The 16,587-nt window shown below is 40.2% G+C and overlaps 1 protein-coding gene across 1 annotated transcript in view; it reads right to left on the bottom strand.

Moving 5' to 3' along the window:
* Positions 1-9,223: 9,223 nt before the first annotated feature.
* CPXM2 (carboxypeptidase X (M14 family), member 2) overlaps positions 9,224-16,587 on the bottom strand; it is a 67,327-nt gene continuing 59,963 nt past the window's right edge. Inside the window, exons 11-13 of the mRNA XM_010008806.1 lie at positions 15,623-15,762; positions 15,004-15,103; positions 9,224-9,477 (exon numbers count right to left, since the gene is read on the bottom strand). Coding sequence (XP_010007108.1) covers positions 9,224-9,477; positions 15,004-15,103; positions 15,623-15,762 — 494 coding nt within the window. The remainder of the gene's footprint in view (positions 9,478-15,003; positions 15,104-15,622; positions 15,763-16,587) is intronic.

The raw sequence follows: 16,587 nt of genomic DNA on the forward strand, positions 1-16,587 counted from the left end.
CAGGAATCAGATAAAAATTAACTCTTGCTGAGCTGTGGCCACTGTCTGAATTACTGATAAGGAAGTCTATTAAATGCAGTGACAGAGTGTTTGGGCAATTTTACCTTGATGTCAGAAGATTTGGTATGGCTTCAACAGATGAGAATTTGTTCTTGTTTTCCCTCTAAAGCCTCTTTCTATGAGACAGGTTGTAAAAACATGACCAAGTTCCTAAGTATCCAGGGTAGCATTTTCAGATACAGAAGTCACAGAAGACTTTGGGCTTTTCTTTTGTTTTTTAAAGGGTTGGAGGGATGTTAAAATCACTATTTGGTATCTCAAGTTTTTAGGCTGCAGCTTCATCACCAAAACAACTTCAGAGAGATATAACCAGGAGAGCTGATAAATACTACAGACTCCTACACTCTGCTCTGACTGTTCCTATACTAGGACTACATTTCTACAGTCTGGGTTTTCTCATGTCAAACAACTGGCAGCTCTGCAGTGCTGATGCTCCCTGGGGGCTGCCTGTCCTTGTCATTGCTTCTGTCTACTGAAAGTAAACAGATGAAGTGTACACAAGGTGCCCACACAAGGCACATCCACACACACCCCACTATTGTTTTGGGTCACAGAGACTCTTTTCTAATCTATTATTTTTAACACCCTTATTTGTTTCTTCCTTTCCCTCCAGAGTTGTTTCCCCTACCCCCTAATAACAGATACATATTTGATTTTAAATGGGGAATGGATCTGGGGAATGGAACATTTCAACATCCTCAGCATCAACATCCATGATACTTCTCTAATATCTTTCTAGAAACCCAACTCAGCACAGCCCTGGCTTGGCTTATTTTACATGTACTCCACTGACTGTCCATCTTTCTGCCATGAAAACATTATAACACCACTTCCTCCTTCACATCAAACATGAAATTCCCATCAGAACATAAACTCATTGAAGGAACGCTTTTTAACCAGCCCATTTCCTACCCTCAGCTTTTACCAACTCTCTTGCAGGTCCCTTGGTGTGAAAAATACTCAGTATTCTCCTTCTTGCCAGATCCCAAAATTCAGAGTAATGTTCTTTTACTTGAAAAATTACAGTTCTTAACATTTGGAGTAAAATAAAATATTCCAGCATCTGCTTTGGAACTCTCTGGATATCTTCAGCTGCCACCATGTAAGTCCTGCTTTGCTGGTCACCTCACTGACTGTTTTAAGAACAAGGACTATTTGAAAATTCAGAAACAGTCAAGTTCAGGGGAGAATTTTTAGGGCAAATAGGTGAGTAGAAGCTTTCAACCTGAATTCTCTTTTCCACACTACAGCTTTTCTCTGAAAAAGTGGTTCTCTTTCACCCCAACCCCAATCTCATCTTTTTGCTGTTCTCATTTCCCAAACACTAGACCTAAAAAGCAAACAAGTTCCCTGCAGCTCACAAGGATGAGGTTCAGTGAAGCTCTATTGATTTATATTTTGTACATTTCTGGTCACAGTATTTCTTCTCAGCTAGTATTAATGGTGCTTTCTTTAAAATGGGGAAGGTTTGCTCTTTGTTATTGTCCCCAGAGTTAGTACCAGAAAGCCACCAAGCAAGTGGCCCGGTGAAATCCCATCATCCTCAAGCATTGACTACCTTTGATTTTCAGTCTGCTAAGAGCAAATCATCCAGCAGTCAAGGAACTGATACTACATCTAAAGAAAGTGATAACGTGAAGAGTACCCTCTGGAGACTCATAGTGCTTTGAGAATGATAGATTGTTCCCAAAGCCAAGATTCATCAATTAATTCATATGAAGACTTTCATTAGCAAGAAACCAATTTTATAATGCTGCATTTTCTCCAAATCAAGTGTTCTGCACATCCCTTAGTGCTGGAGATGTCCTGGTTATTGACAATATAGCACCATCAGTGACCCAGAGGCATTAAACTGATCCTTGATAACCTTCTTAGTGGTATAAGTTGTGCTTGGAAGTTTCAGTAAAACCAGTCTGTAGAGAATAACTCTCAAAGTTCTAATGCTCAAGCAACATATTTTTAAAATTATAATACAACAAGAAACATTAGCAAAATGATTTGCAATTAAACTCATTAGGTAGATTTAACTGCTTACATTTTTGTGTCTGGTGAAGCTTTTGTCTTGAAGATCTTGGTCCTTCAGTGCAACCACAGAGGCTTGAAATGCTCCCAGCAATCATGATGAATGGCTCTAGATGCCAGTCATTAGCCAAACACATGGAAATAAACCTTTGCATTTAAGCAGATCACAGAAAAGTCTGTTTTTCCATTCACTTTTCACTCCTTTCCAGATTGTACTGAGGATTTACTGGTTCTGCTTGTAAGAGCCTGGTCCAGCCTGAGAGCCACCAGGAGCTCATTAGTGAGGTGGGTCAGAGCTGTGACATGCCAGAGGGAGGCAACCAAAGGAGTGTTTGCACTCACCCAAGGAGTTAGAAGACTCACTGTAACAATAGGATTGTCACTTTAACACCTTTTACATTACAAAAACCTGAAGCCATGTTAATCAGATCCAGATCCTTGTGTTAAGAACGGGATCTCAAATGTAAATCCCCCTCAGCCTATCCAAGTGAGATTGTGTTGCCATTGATCCTGGTTAACCCAGGTATTGAATTTCTGTCACAACTAAACCACAAAAAGTAATTCAATTTTTCATATTTTTACTTGCTGACAGCAAGGCTGAATTTTGTTAGACCTTTAAATGCTGGTTTACCCTGAATGCTCTTTTTTCTTGCTCTTGGGATAGTGCAGAGTTAATAAGAATGATTGTGCTGTTGACACAAGGGGTGAACTGAATCCTAAAAAGCAGCTGCTGCAAATTAAGTGGGGTTAATGACTAGAATAATTAAAATATCAGGTGGTTGATATTACTTCATACAATAAAAGGGTGGAAATTGCTACTAAATCCTTTTTTTAAACATGAGTATTTCAGAGTCCACAGTGCAGATCTGGTGTGGAAAAGCATTTAGAAGAAAAGAGAGAGCTTTCTGTTCAGAATTGTGATCTGGTATCACTATTCATAAATATTATTTCAAACATGCAGAGGAGGGATTTGCTCACTTATTTTGCTTGCCAAAAGCAAAGTGTTGGTTTGGATGCTGTTGGGGCTTTGTTTGTTTGTTTTCACTCTTGTGAATCAGCCCATTCTCTTTATATATGTTTTTATCAAACTCTGATCTTCCTCCACACGATCACTTACCAAGCTGCCATGTTTGAAGCTACATCTTAGGTCTCTATATTTATATATTTCTTTAGATCTGTGTATATTCCATATACCTTTTTTATGGCTTTGAAAGCCACTGGGCACATCAACACTTCACCATCTGGGAGACCAACTTCCAGGTGTTTTCAGCCCCAGTCTCCACTGGACACTGTAGTTCCTCAGTACTGAGGGAAGGGCAGGATGATTTATTATTGAAGCCACCAGGGAAAAGTGTTCATTTTCGTATGGAATTCACAAGACAACTTTAAATGCACCTATAACTTCTTCATAAAGTCTTGCAGAAATGATAAGATCTGAATGCAAGTGATTCTTTATGGAGCTATCATTTAATGTCATTTTTTCCAAAATTTGCTATTCAGCAGTCCTTCAGCTTTTTCCTTCTCTATGTCCAGATCATGAACTTCACTGTTGCAACTTGGACCTTCATCTGGGAGCCTGGCTAGTGGGCAGAAGCAAATGCTTGAAAGGTCTCTGGAGATCAGTTTAGAAAAGAGAGTCAAGCAAAGTATCTTGGGCAGAAAACTGTGTGGGATATTTTTTAATCCAGCCTGTGTAAACCATAAAACACAGAGAAGGGGAAGGTGGATTTAACCTCTCTGATCCTGGTGCTACAGCAGATGATTGAAGACACTCAGGAAACTGCAAAGGCAGATTCAATATGTAAACATGCAGAAAATTTGTGAAAGGAATAAAAATGTCCTTTTTCTGCCTAATGAGCAAGGAACAGATAATGAGCAGGAGAGCACTGTTGAGTATTTTCATGTGAAGCAGCAATCCAAATCTCCACCAATATAAAATTGGATAACTCTTCAGGTGAAGGGGACAGAGAAGCTCCCAGAACTGATCAACAAATTGTCCTGCACAGCTGAATGTGGGCTTGGTGGGTTTATAAGTCTCACCTAAACTTAAACTGACTCTTTGTGCTGTAAAGGGGTGATTTGAGATGGCAGACAATGGTTATTTAGTGACTTAACTGTTCCAGGCACAAGATTGCACTCACTGTGATGGATTCATTGAACAAAAATTTTGTGGTTCAAAAATCATATGATAGTGTTGCAGTGAAATGCAAGAATGTGATCTTAAGCTAAATGACCTTTAAAAAGAAATGGAAGACTGGTAAGCACATTAGACTAAGTGTATAGACATGATTTACAGTTGCAAAATTAAAGAAATACCAGCATAAATACTTAAAACTTCTTGAAGTCAATCACTGGAAGGCAAAAAACATTTATAACTTATCTATTAAGGACTGGAAATGACTGAGGAAACTACTTGATGCTATGATAGAATAATGAAGAACAGGGAGAAGTGGTGCTAAAATTGTCCATGAAATCAACAGTGAAAATCACTAGCCCTCTCTCCCCACATGCAGCTGCTCCAGTAGGAAAGGACATTTGGGAAGCTGCATCCTCTTAGGGAGTGTGAGATTGGTCTTCTTTGGGTGCTCATTGGGTAATTAGTAGGTGCACAGGGAGATGTTTTTCCTGCAGTGTTCCCATGCAAGGAGAGCAGTGCACTGCAGCAGGAAAGGATCCTCCTACCATTTTTATGACTTGTTTGTGCTTTTCTACATCTTCCCCAAGGCTTATGGTATTGTGACTGAATTCCCACAGAGACTGACTACAAAGATGAATGGTAAAGGGACACATTTGTCTCCCAACTTGGGCATTTGTAGACACGTAGCAAACAGATGCCAATTTTCAAAGGTTAACTAGTGAAAGTAATTGATTCAAAACCTGTTTTAAGTTAACTCCTCTCTGTTCCAGTCCTCAAAAAGGTCAACCCCCTACCACAGGGTGATGCAAGAAGCAAATAAATCTGGCTGCAGAACTCCATCCCTGGCTGCCAAAATCCAAACTTTGGGAAGATGCCCCAAATGCTCTGAAAACAGTGAGCTGAAGTCAGAGTCAAAAACCACACCATACAATGATGAAGAAAAGTTGTTGGTTGCAGAAGCTGAAAATGTGCAACAGGCTTAAAATATATATATTTAAAATTACATTTCTTCCCCAGCATATTCAGTTACTTTATTTACAGTCATTTTTATCAGTGGGTTTTACTCACACAGAGCTCAACCTCCTGGAAGAAAGGATCCTCAGATATTTCTAACAGTCTCCTGCAATTTGGGTGAGAGATTGCCAAGATTAACTACACCCCAATGTGTGTAAGTAAAGATAATTTTAGTAGATACATTTTTATTGGCCTCAGCATTCCCAAGGTGATTTGCAGGTTCCAAGATCTGTCTTCAAGGGCTTAATGTTGCTAAGATGGATGAGAAAAACTGAAATGCACCTTGAGAAAAATTAAGGTAATTAAGCATCTGAAAAATGAATTAGCTGGATAACGTGACAGGGAAAGCCAAGGAGAAGCCACTCAACTCCCTCTGTATGTCATGATTGTCAGGGCTCTGCATGGGAATAGATGACTGACAGTTGGTATTATCAAGGAGAGTAGAATTTGTTCTGTTTTAACCTTTTATTTGTTTACCATTTACTGTGTGGGTGAGATTGGGTCTCTTTAGCTTGGAGAAAAGGAGACTGAGGGGTGACCTCATCAATATTTACAAATATGTAAGGGGTGAGTGTCAGGGAGATGGAGTTAGGCTTTTCTCAGTGATGACCAGTGATAGGACAAGGGGTAATGGGTGTAAATTGGAGCATAGGAGGTTCAAGGTGAATATCTGAAAAAATTTTTTACTGTAAGAGTGACAGAGCACTGGGCCAGGCTGCCCAGGGAGGTTGTGGAGTCTCCCTCACTGGAGACATTCAAAACCCACCTGGATGCGTTCCTGTGTGATGTACTCTAGGTGACCCTGCTCTGGCAGGGGGGTTGGACTAGATGATCTCTCGAGGTCCCTTCCAGCCCCTAAGATTCTATGATTCTATGATTGTGCAGCTGAATTTCTTCCTAATTGAAAGGGATTTCATTTTTTCCCCTCTATAGCAGGGCTGCTCAAAGTTTAGCAAAGTCCTTTTATAACTAGCAGTTAAAATAGATCTGTAATTATAAAAGGATCTTATCCATCCTCAAGACTGATTTCCTGTCATTTCTGCAGAGTTGCTTGTTCTCCTACAACATTAAAAAGAGATTAAAAGCACAGAATGTAGAAAAAAAAAAAAAAGTACCTGTTCTAAAGGCATGGGAAAGGTAGATAAATAGAAAACACTGGCATCCAGATTTATTGGCTTGTGGTTTGGATCTATCTAAAGGTTAAATAGCAGTGCTATGTGTTTCAAATAATTTTAACTCCTGAGTGCATAACTAGCAGCAAAGAGTTCAGTATTATAACACTCAGGGCAGGCTTCAGCATCTTCTCTCAGCACAAGATATTCATATATTTGCAGTTCCTACTAAAATCCCTTTGAGCTTGAGTGCTTTCCAGTGTAAAGGTGGTGGGCAGGCCAAAAATAATTGCACAGACAAGTACACTTGGCAGCTATTAGACCATTTATTTAGTAATGCCTGGGCTAAAATGGAGTAAGATCACCTGCATTAGTCATGGTTCTGCTGTGCCCAAGTACATGTAAGCACTAGTCATTGCCAGTGTAAAGCACCAAGGCCACTGGCTTCAGCATCTGGTGTCACTGAGGTCTTTGCAATCAGAGTCCATCTAAGTGTAGGTAATAGACATCAAATTTCCATCAAATCCACTTCTTGCTAACAAATAAGAAATAACATCATCAAGATAATCTCATACCTGAGAAGAGAGCATAGGGACCTCTAGGTCTGAAACATAAATCTGAAGGGAAACTGAAATATTATTTCAAGGTGAAACAAACTACTAAGATAGACTAAGATAGTGGTTTGTAGCTTCAACGATCAGAGCAATTTCATTTTGACTGGTCACTTCTTTGTAGATCCCCAACAAGACCACAACGTAGCCTTCATGGAACTCCACAGAGAAGCCACCCAAGACATTCCATCAGTTCATAAAAGAAAAAAATTGTACATGACTCTGCTCTGCTGTGCTGATAAAATCTACATGTGCTGATGAACAAACCACATTAAACTGCTAACAAATTGTCTGCTGTCATTACTCAGCATTCCAAGATTGTTTCACACCTGCACAAAGACATCACTAACCCTTTCCTGACTGTCAAAAAAAACCCCAAACCCTTCTTGACAACTTTGCTATTACATTTGCTGTACAAAAAATATATGGCACATAGCACGTTGTAAGGGTGGTGAATAGAGTGCAATAAGTAAAATAGAATTCCAAATGTCAATGTAATGATTGGATGATTTGTTTACCTATATTACTTATGTTAAATGAAGCTAACTGGGAGCTGGAGTTCCATGATTTGTAATAGAAAATTGTGTATGCACTCTCCTATTTTCTTGGAGCCCTTGCTGCTATTTAATGGTATATGCAGAAAGAGCATGGGCTGGAATCGAGAAATTTAAGAATATAACTATTTATTATGTGAGGATTCGTGCTCACATTATTCACTCTGCAATCTTTTGCCTTTTCTCTCTTCACAAGATTTGTTGACAAGGAAAAAAAACATATCACACAGGTGGCACGTGGTGTTTTTACAGTAACTTTTCTACTTGCATTTTATTTTTTTCTGTTTTGAATGGTACTTTGGTGAGTCTCTCCTCCAAGAATAACATCAAATAGGTGAAAACCATAACAGCAATTAAAATGTTTGAAACAGAATTATATTTGGAAGTGCATGTTGCAGTCCTTCTACCAAGCATAATAAGAATTGTTTATATAGCCACAAACTTTTGGCTGGCTAAAATCATACATCTGGCCCTTCCCTTGGTGGAATTAAGGTCATAACCTTGAAGCTAATGGAGCAAAGTTGATTTTCACCAAGTGATAATCTGACCAGTGTTTATGTAGCTCATTCTTTCCTAGATCCAATCTGTACCTTTCCTGAACCTCCATTCTATCCTGCTGTACAACTTTGTTACTTAAAAGCCAGTCATGAAGCACAATTCCTGCTCTCCTAGAGAAGTAAGGCCAGCAAAGCAGCAACAACTGCACTGGGAAGATGAGAAGACCACACAGAGGACTCCAGAAGCCCTTGCACATCAGGGAAGACAGTGCCCAAGAGGTGCATGAGCATAAAAAGCACTTAAAGGCAGGGGGAGGAAAAAAAAATAATCAAGAAAATAGGTTATATCTGTGGATTTGTGAACTATGTACACACCAGTGACTGAGCCTTTCCTCTCATACATCATACAACTCCTATCCACAAGAAAAGCTTTGTTTCAAGTCCTCCAGGAAGGGGTGTCAAGCCACAGTGGTCCTTTTCCCATACCTTTTTCCTCAGGTTTAGTTCAGGGAGTGAAAAAGCAGCCTTAAAAAGCCAGAGGAGAAAACAACTCATGGCCTTAAACTCTGGAACCACAAGACATCCTTACAGATAAACAATCCAACCAGGAAAGCTGAGGTGGCTTATTTGCTTCAGGATTTTCTCTCATGTATTATGGTACTTGTCAAAAGGTGAACTTCCAGGGAAAGGGAGATTAAAATTTTGACACAGATCTAAAAGATATTCAGCAGAAGTTGTCCCTGCTCAGCTCTCCTCCTATGTGGGAATGAAGTGTAGAGAATATAAAAACTTTTTAATTGCAAAAATATATCCATTTTATCCTTTAAAAACATCTTTCAGTTTTTTGTTCAAAATTACACCTCTCCTTTATATCTTTTTTTCCCTCTTTCTATTTTTAAAGAACACAGATCTACAGAGGATTAAATAACAAAAAAAAGCCCCCCCCCCCAATAATAATAAATCATTCCAGCTTAACTCAAAGCATCTTTCCTACATTCTTCCTGCCTCTCCCCCCCCAAAACGGGGGCTTATTTTGGTTCAACCTGAATTTCCTCTCCGATTTGTCACCAAAGTGAACCCTCCCCACACTGCTTGGTCCAGCTCCACTAACAGAAAGGCCTCGTGCAGAGAAATATGCAGGAAGAGAAGGGTTATGGAACTGTCACTACGACTACGGCCGGGCTGATGGAAACAGAGCTGGCAGGTGGCACAGATCCTATCGCTGCTGCCGCCACTGCCGAGCCCGCTGCCTCAGCCGCCGCACGGACATGCTGATGGGCTGCTTCCCAAACTTCTTCATGATCTCCTTGATCCTGGCCAGGTTGGTTTTGGAGATGGTGAAGTCGCACTGGGTGGCTCCCATGTCGTAGCCCACCTCGCAGGTCTTGGTGGCGGAGGTGTAGCCCTCCGCCCTGGCGCCCACCACGTACTCCCCCGGGTTGAGGAGGCGCCAGTAGTCACCATCAGCTCCTGGGAAGAGAAGAGATGGCTTTCAGGACCTTGTTCCTTGAGGAAGGTGTCTGGGTAGGGTCTTTTTACAGGGGCTCGCAGTGAGAGGACAAGGGTAACGATTTTAAGCTGAAAGAAGAGAGATTTAGGTTGGAGATCAGGCGTAAATTCTTCAGCGTGAGGGTGGTGAGACACTGGAACAGGTCCCAGAGATGTTGTAGGGGATCCATCCCTGAAGGTGTTCAAGGGCAGGTTGGATGGGGCTCTGAGCAGCCTATTCTAGTGGAAGGTGTCCCTGCCCATGCAGGAGAGTTGGAACTCAATGATCTTTAAGGCCTCTTCCAACTCAAAACATTCCGTGATTCTGTGATGCTCATGGGAATGTAGAGATGCTGCCCCGTGGGTTAGATGGGAGCACAGGCTCTGAGGGTGTCCATGAGGCCACCCCCACCAACCACACACACCCCTCCTCATCCTGCCAACCTTACAGGAAAACACATCTCAAATCTGTTTTCCAAATGATGAACAACAGGCTTCAATTTGGCCTACGATTCCTGTCAGTTGAAGTGAAAAAGATCTGGAGGCAAAGGGCCACCTTGTAGCTCTTGATGATTCCTGAGGGGCATGAAACACCTTCCCCAAACTAATTCTAACTAACCAATGAAAAGAAGGTCCAGTGGGTACCCACACTGCACTCATCATCCTGGCCAGACCACCTGGACATGTGTTTTTGTGGTATTCAGGATGCAAAATGTGTGAAAGCAGAAGGTCAACTCACTTGGAGATCTAAGCAACTCTCCTCTTCCATAATACCTTACAGTGAGTTTTATTATACTAATTTTCATACAAGCTATGATTCATCAGGGTACTTAACCACCTGCTTACCTGCAAATGTATAAATAGAGCTCCCATAGTCACAGAAACTACTGATGTCTAAAGCAAGATGTGTTTTTACACCTTGTTTAACCAGGACTTTCTGTTTTCTTCTTTTTTTTTTTTCTCCATAAATAACCTTAGATTACCCATATATGCTTTAAAATATTATTTTAACTGGCACATCAGCTTAGCTGTGGAATGCAAAGGGTGAAACACTAGTATTTAAAATTATTTTTGCACTGTCTCCTGGGAAAACCCACTGTGGAATGAAAGTGCATATTCCAATATACAATTCTGTTTATATATAAATAGAAATGCATCACCTCTTGTATGAGGAGGGGTTGGTGTTTTTTAGCACTGATGAGAACTGACAGCCTCCCTAGCACTAGCCTTGGGTCACTTGCAATGCAGTGTATTGCAAAAACTGAAGATAATATGCAGGAAAGTATTATGTTTGGGAAAAGATCAGGCTAGCCAGCCTCTGTTTAAAGAAACAGGATTTGAATTTAGGGGTTGGTAAAACAAAAAAGTGCACGTTTGCAAACAGCAAGTGTCAGCAAAACAGTGACGTCAACTATACCTCATGTTGCAGTCTGTGCAGGTGAGTGTGAAATTTAACCCCTGCACCTCAAAAACTGACCTACATTTTTTGGACATATTTGACAGGCAGCTCATCACCACCCCACACAGGGCCAGAAAAAAAAAATTATCTACACATTCACACACCACTGGGAGATTATGACAAAGCTGGATATTAAACTGTTAGCAGGATGCACTTTACCTCCCTTTCCATTTGCAAAGAAGCAGACATTAGTATTTCTGTCAGCTGTCATTGCTTGGAATTCAATAGCAGACTGAAAAGGATTTTTAAAAAAAAAAAAAATCAGATTAAATGCATTAGGTAAAATATTTCAGAGCAGATAGCAAGAGAAACACAATTAAAAATACAGATACATCTAGTAAATAATAGGTTTGCTAAAAGAATAATCTCCAGTGGGAGCAGGCTGGGGGCAGACTGCATCTATCTCCTCCTATTGTGTCTGGGAAAGAATTGTCATGTCTGCCTAGATAAAATAACAATGCATAAAAGTACAAAGGTATTATTATTATGAATGTGTCAGGTGACTCCATAAAACCTCGAGGAACACTCTTGGAGCCTGACAGGAGAGTTCTTTGTTATAATTTTACAATTAATTGTCATATTTACACTTCCATGTACCAAAGTTTGCTTATTCAATTACATTCAAAAAAACTACCCTACTGGTCTGTGACCTGCAAAAGACTCTCCAGGAAAGAAAGCCATGATGCTGCACACCCAGTGGGTGCTGCACACCCAATGCATGTAACAACTGAAACTTATTTTTTCTCTTCTGAGCAGGCAGCCAAGAATGAGGCTGAAGAGCTATAACACCAGAATTATGTTATCTGAGACTAATGTTATTAAATGTTACTAAATGCGACTTCAAACTCTTTGGTTATGTAACATATGCTGAAATCATAGAAAACTCACCAAAATATTAATAAGGATTTATCTGAACATACTCTGAAATTAAATTAATTCTGCTTCGTTGCAAAAGTCACACAGAAATGTGCATCAGAAATTCTTCCCTGTGAGGGTGGTGAGACCCTGGCCCAGGTTGCCCAGGGAAGCTGTGGCTGCCCCATCCCTGGCAGTGTTGAAGGGCAGCTTGGATGAGGCTTGGAGCAGCCTGGGCTGGTGGGAGGTGTCCCTGCCCATGCACCCATGCAGGGGGTTGGAACTGGATGGTTTTTAAGGTCATTTCCAAACCAAACCAGTCTGTGATTCTATGATCTTTCTTTGGCTCTGGTACGGGCTGTGATACAGAAGGGTTTCACTAGAAGGAAATGGTACATTTCTGCATTCAGATTTGCTTTGAGGTGTCCAAAATGTGCAATTACAGGAAGCAACCCACAAAACTGCCTCTGCACCATGGGGAAAAAGAGGCGTGCAGGTCATCCAGTTGATGAACTCTATTCCTAAAGTCATCTCGTAGAGCTTGGTCCACGTCTAACCATAACATGGAATCACTCAAAACTTAATCAATAGTGACATCTGCATCAAGAGCACATGGAATAATTTTCTACAAAGCTCTTACAGAATCAATGACTTCAATTAGCCTGTTAATATTGTTGCCTTAGTGTCAGCCACCCTCTCATCCTGCAAGATATGTTGTACATCCATGTGAAAAAAAAAGTGCCCTTTCCATGCACTTCTTTTTGTCCACAGGAAGAAGCAGAGAAATTTCCCCAAACAAGTAACAGTTATTAGAAAGCATCTCCAGACAACTTTTTTCTGCCTCTTCAGGGTAGTCAACCACGTTAATATATCAAATAATTAACAGATACCTTACAGCCTAGCTCACTTTAAACAAGTTATATGAACTGAGAGAGTGGTCATAATTCTTCTCCTGCTTGGCCTATTTTTATATCAAAGCAACTCAGAGGCTTAAAGGGATACATTTTTCATTCAAAAAGGAATAATGAAAGAGGAATGCTGACAATTTGCCTTCTTTCTCTGGAGTTAGAAGTGTCATTTAAGCTTTTTGGCTTCAACATCAATTCTCTAGTTTCAAAGACTAATGAGACATACATTGTTATCTATACAACATAAAACAAGATAGAACTTTTATGTTCCCAGCTACAGGGTTATTCACAGTGTCAGCTTAAAGATGCCTCATTAAAAAGAAGAATTGAAAAGAATTAAGTAAGCACTTTTATTTTTACTAACAATTACAGATGGCCTTGAACCATATGAGCTCAGCTCTAAGTCTGGATGTAAATAGCTGTGAGATACCCTGAGCATTACAAGGTGGATTCTGGGATCTTGAACAGTTCACAATCCACATCCACTGGGACTCTTTTCCACATACACGTTTGCTCTCTTTATTAATGTTTCTTATATGTGCCAATCCAGCTTACTGGGAGCTGAAGATTAATCACCTGTTGCATTTACTTGGCCATTCCCACTATCATTTCCCAGTGGTCCCATTTTGAAATATTTAAGGCAGAATTATTATTGCCTAATTAAATATCTGTCATTTCAAGGTTTTCTTTTACAACAGAGACACAGTAGCACTGAAATAGAACTAATGTAAACTGAGTTATTCCAAGATATATTATTGGCTCAAATAATCTACTGTAGGAAGGATTAAAGATTTGAAAGTCTCTTATCTAAAGCTCTGTGATATTCTACAGGCTGAAATCTGTTTACATGTCAAAGTACCTCAATGGCAAAGAAGTGAAAGCAACAACTAATGAAAGACTCAGGATGCCAGTCAAGATGCAAAAAAAAATCATTACATTAGTGATCCTGTTTCACATATTGAACCAAACCTAGAGTACACAACAACATAGTTTGATTATTCATCATGATGCTACTTTTCCTTAAACATCCAACAGAAACCTCGTTAGTCTCCTGCAACCAGCACTTTGAGCACAATCACTAATGACACCTGCTGACATCTTGTTTCGCTACTTCTTTCTGCATAGAATCTGAATTGTTTCGGTTGGAAAAGACTTTTAAGATCTTCAAGTCCAACTGTTAACCAGCCCCACCACTAAACCATGTCCCTGAGCACCACATCTACATGGCTTTTAAAAACCTCCAGGAATGGTGACTTGACCACGGCCTTGGGCAGGCTGTGCCAGGACCTGACAATCCTTTTGGTGAAGAAATTGTTCTTAATATCCAATCTAAACTTCTGCTGGCACAACTTGAGGCAATTTCCTTTTCTTCTGTCTGTGTATCCCTTTTGTTGTTTCTCCCCTTGAGACAATTGTGTGTCTTAAATCACACTACAGCACCTCCACAAAGACAATGGCCATTGGACACCATCCTGGCCACTACCTGCCAACAACAATTTTCAGGTATTACTATTAATCTTGTAAGTGTAAGTGTCTGTTATAAGCAGTTATTTATTTAGTGCCAAAACTATTTTCCAGGCCATTTCCAGGCTTAGCATTTACTCTGAATATACATATCAGTGTCTGGGTGTAGATCAAGACTGTGCTAACATAACAAATAGCCATTTGTGTTTTTTTTTCTCAACTATACATATTGAAAAGTACTTATTTGGGCTGAAATTTACCCCCACAAAGCAGTGTCTCTACTGAGCCTCATTAAACATTCTTTTATAAATCTGTGATGTTTCACAGGAGGCTCTTCAGGTTGGAAAAGTCTCCTGTTCTCTGAACACAGCTGTAAATCACATCCCAAACACATTCACAGTCCTATGACTGTCACCAGCCAGAGAAAATCTCTTTGCCCAACAAGGCACTTCCTACACTATAATAATTCTGGGTTAGATTTGCAGTACCTTATAGGAGACAAGGAACAACAACTGTTTTTCAGATACAGCTGGACTCAGGCTATTGATTTTGGGCAGACAAAAAGGCTATTTGCTCACTGCTTTAAAAGAGGTGGAAAGAGGAAGAGAGGAAAACCATAGTTCTGTTCTTGTCTGGGCAGTTGCACCACAGGAAGAAGTGACTCCTCATGGATCATTCCTCCAACACTCCTTGGGCTCTGTACTATCTGCTGGCTTTTCTCAGATAACAATGAGGCTCTGTATTTTGATTTGGTTTGGGTTTTTTTTAAAAAAACAACAACAATAAACCTGTTCATTTGCAGTGATGTTTTTGGGTTTATACCTGTGCGGATGTCATGGTTGACACCTTCCACTGAGATAATAGCATTTGGGATCCCCTTCCCATGCACATCTTTCACTAGGCCTTTGATGCCCCGATGGACCTATTGGAAGAAGAAATAAAAACAAAGAAACATTGCACAGCAATGAACAGTACTATCATTAGGAAGATACAACAAACAGTGAATTCCCTGTGGGGATTACATGTACTCTATTCCTATTTCATGGCTCACACATTCTTGAAATACCATTATTAACCTAGTACCAGCCTCTCAGGCATTAGCTACTTCTGAACCAGCTTACCAGTTTAGGATTCCTGAGGCATTCAATGCAAGAGACAGATAAAACCAACAGATAAAGCAGTAGACACAAGGTGTTTTGTTTGTTTTTTTCTTTCTGGCAGTCATTTCTAGCCAGCTCTGAACTCACATCACATTTAACAAGCTTCATTACTTCTTCCTAAGTTAAAACAGCCTGGCTGAAGTGCTATGTCAGGAAGGCTTCTATCATAAATACCAATAATCATGTAGTAAGTCATGCAAGAAAAGATCAGAAACCTTAGACCTCCTTTCATTAAGAAAGGAATAGTTCTAGGATTTGGAAGTCACTCTTCACTCCAATACCTGTTCCATAAAAACAATGAGCGACTCGCGGTTGTTTTCCCACTCCTCGGGCAGCTCAGTCTCATGGGGATACTTGTCACAGCCAACGTAGATGGAGAGCTCAAAGCAGTTTGTGTGCAGATAACTGAAGTCATTTATGCCTGTCAGCAGAAGGTAAAAAACCAATTTTATATCCTCTTTTAATCTATTGATCGGATTTGGTTCTTTTATGCAATGTAATAGGACTTGTTTTTCTCTAACTGCCATAGGCTGCAGACCTGGCAGGGCACAGGTTTTTAAGAAATGCCAGGTCTCCTGTAACAAAGCACCAGAGTTACATCAGAGTCATATGTTTAATAGAACAAGACCTTGCAGAGACAGAGTCCCATCAACATGTTTGAAACAAAGGATGCAAGATCCCACCGTGACAGGACAGGCCACTGTGTCAGCCCAGCACCACATCTCCAATCCCTTTGCAGGAAGAGCAGCCTCCTTCTGCCACCACAAAACTTCACAGAAATAGAGATTTAGCACAAAAACCAAACAATTTAATCACATTCCAGATAAATCTTCCCTGGTGTTGGTGGAGGAAATGGAGGCACACCAGGAAGATGTTAGGAAAGGTCTCTCTTTACAGCAAAAAAAAATGGTGCTTTGCTTTTGAGAAAGCTTCATTAATCCTGGACACTCCCCTGGGTAGAAATTTTACATTACAGAGTATTCTGTGACCTTGGCAAAGGTCCTGAACACTAGGGAAGGCTGTATTGAGATACAGATCTCAAAATTTTCTATTCTCCAAGTTTCTCTCCCATGTCTCACTACTATTCATTTGAGAAATTCCATTTATTAGTTCTCCACAATGACACAAATAACATGACACATTACAAGAACACTAGAGGAAGACATGATGTGAGCTTCCTTCCTTATTCCACCTGCATTCCTAGTAAAATTATTTTTTAAAAACTGACTAATGGAAAGTAATTGTT

Source organism: Chaetura pelagica, unplaced genomic scaffold (genome assembly GCF_000747805.2).
Source record: "Chaetura pelagica isolate M959 unplaced genomic scaffold, ChaPel_1.0 scaffold102, whole genome shotgun sequence".
NCBI lineage: Eukaryota > Metazoa > Chordata > Aves > Apodiformes > Apodidae > Chaetura > Chaetura pelagica.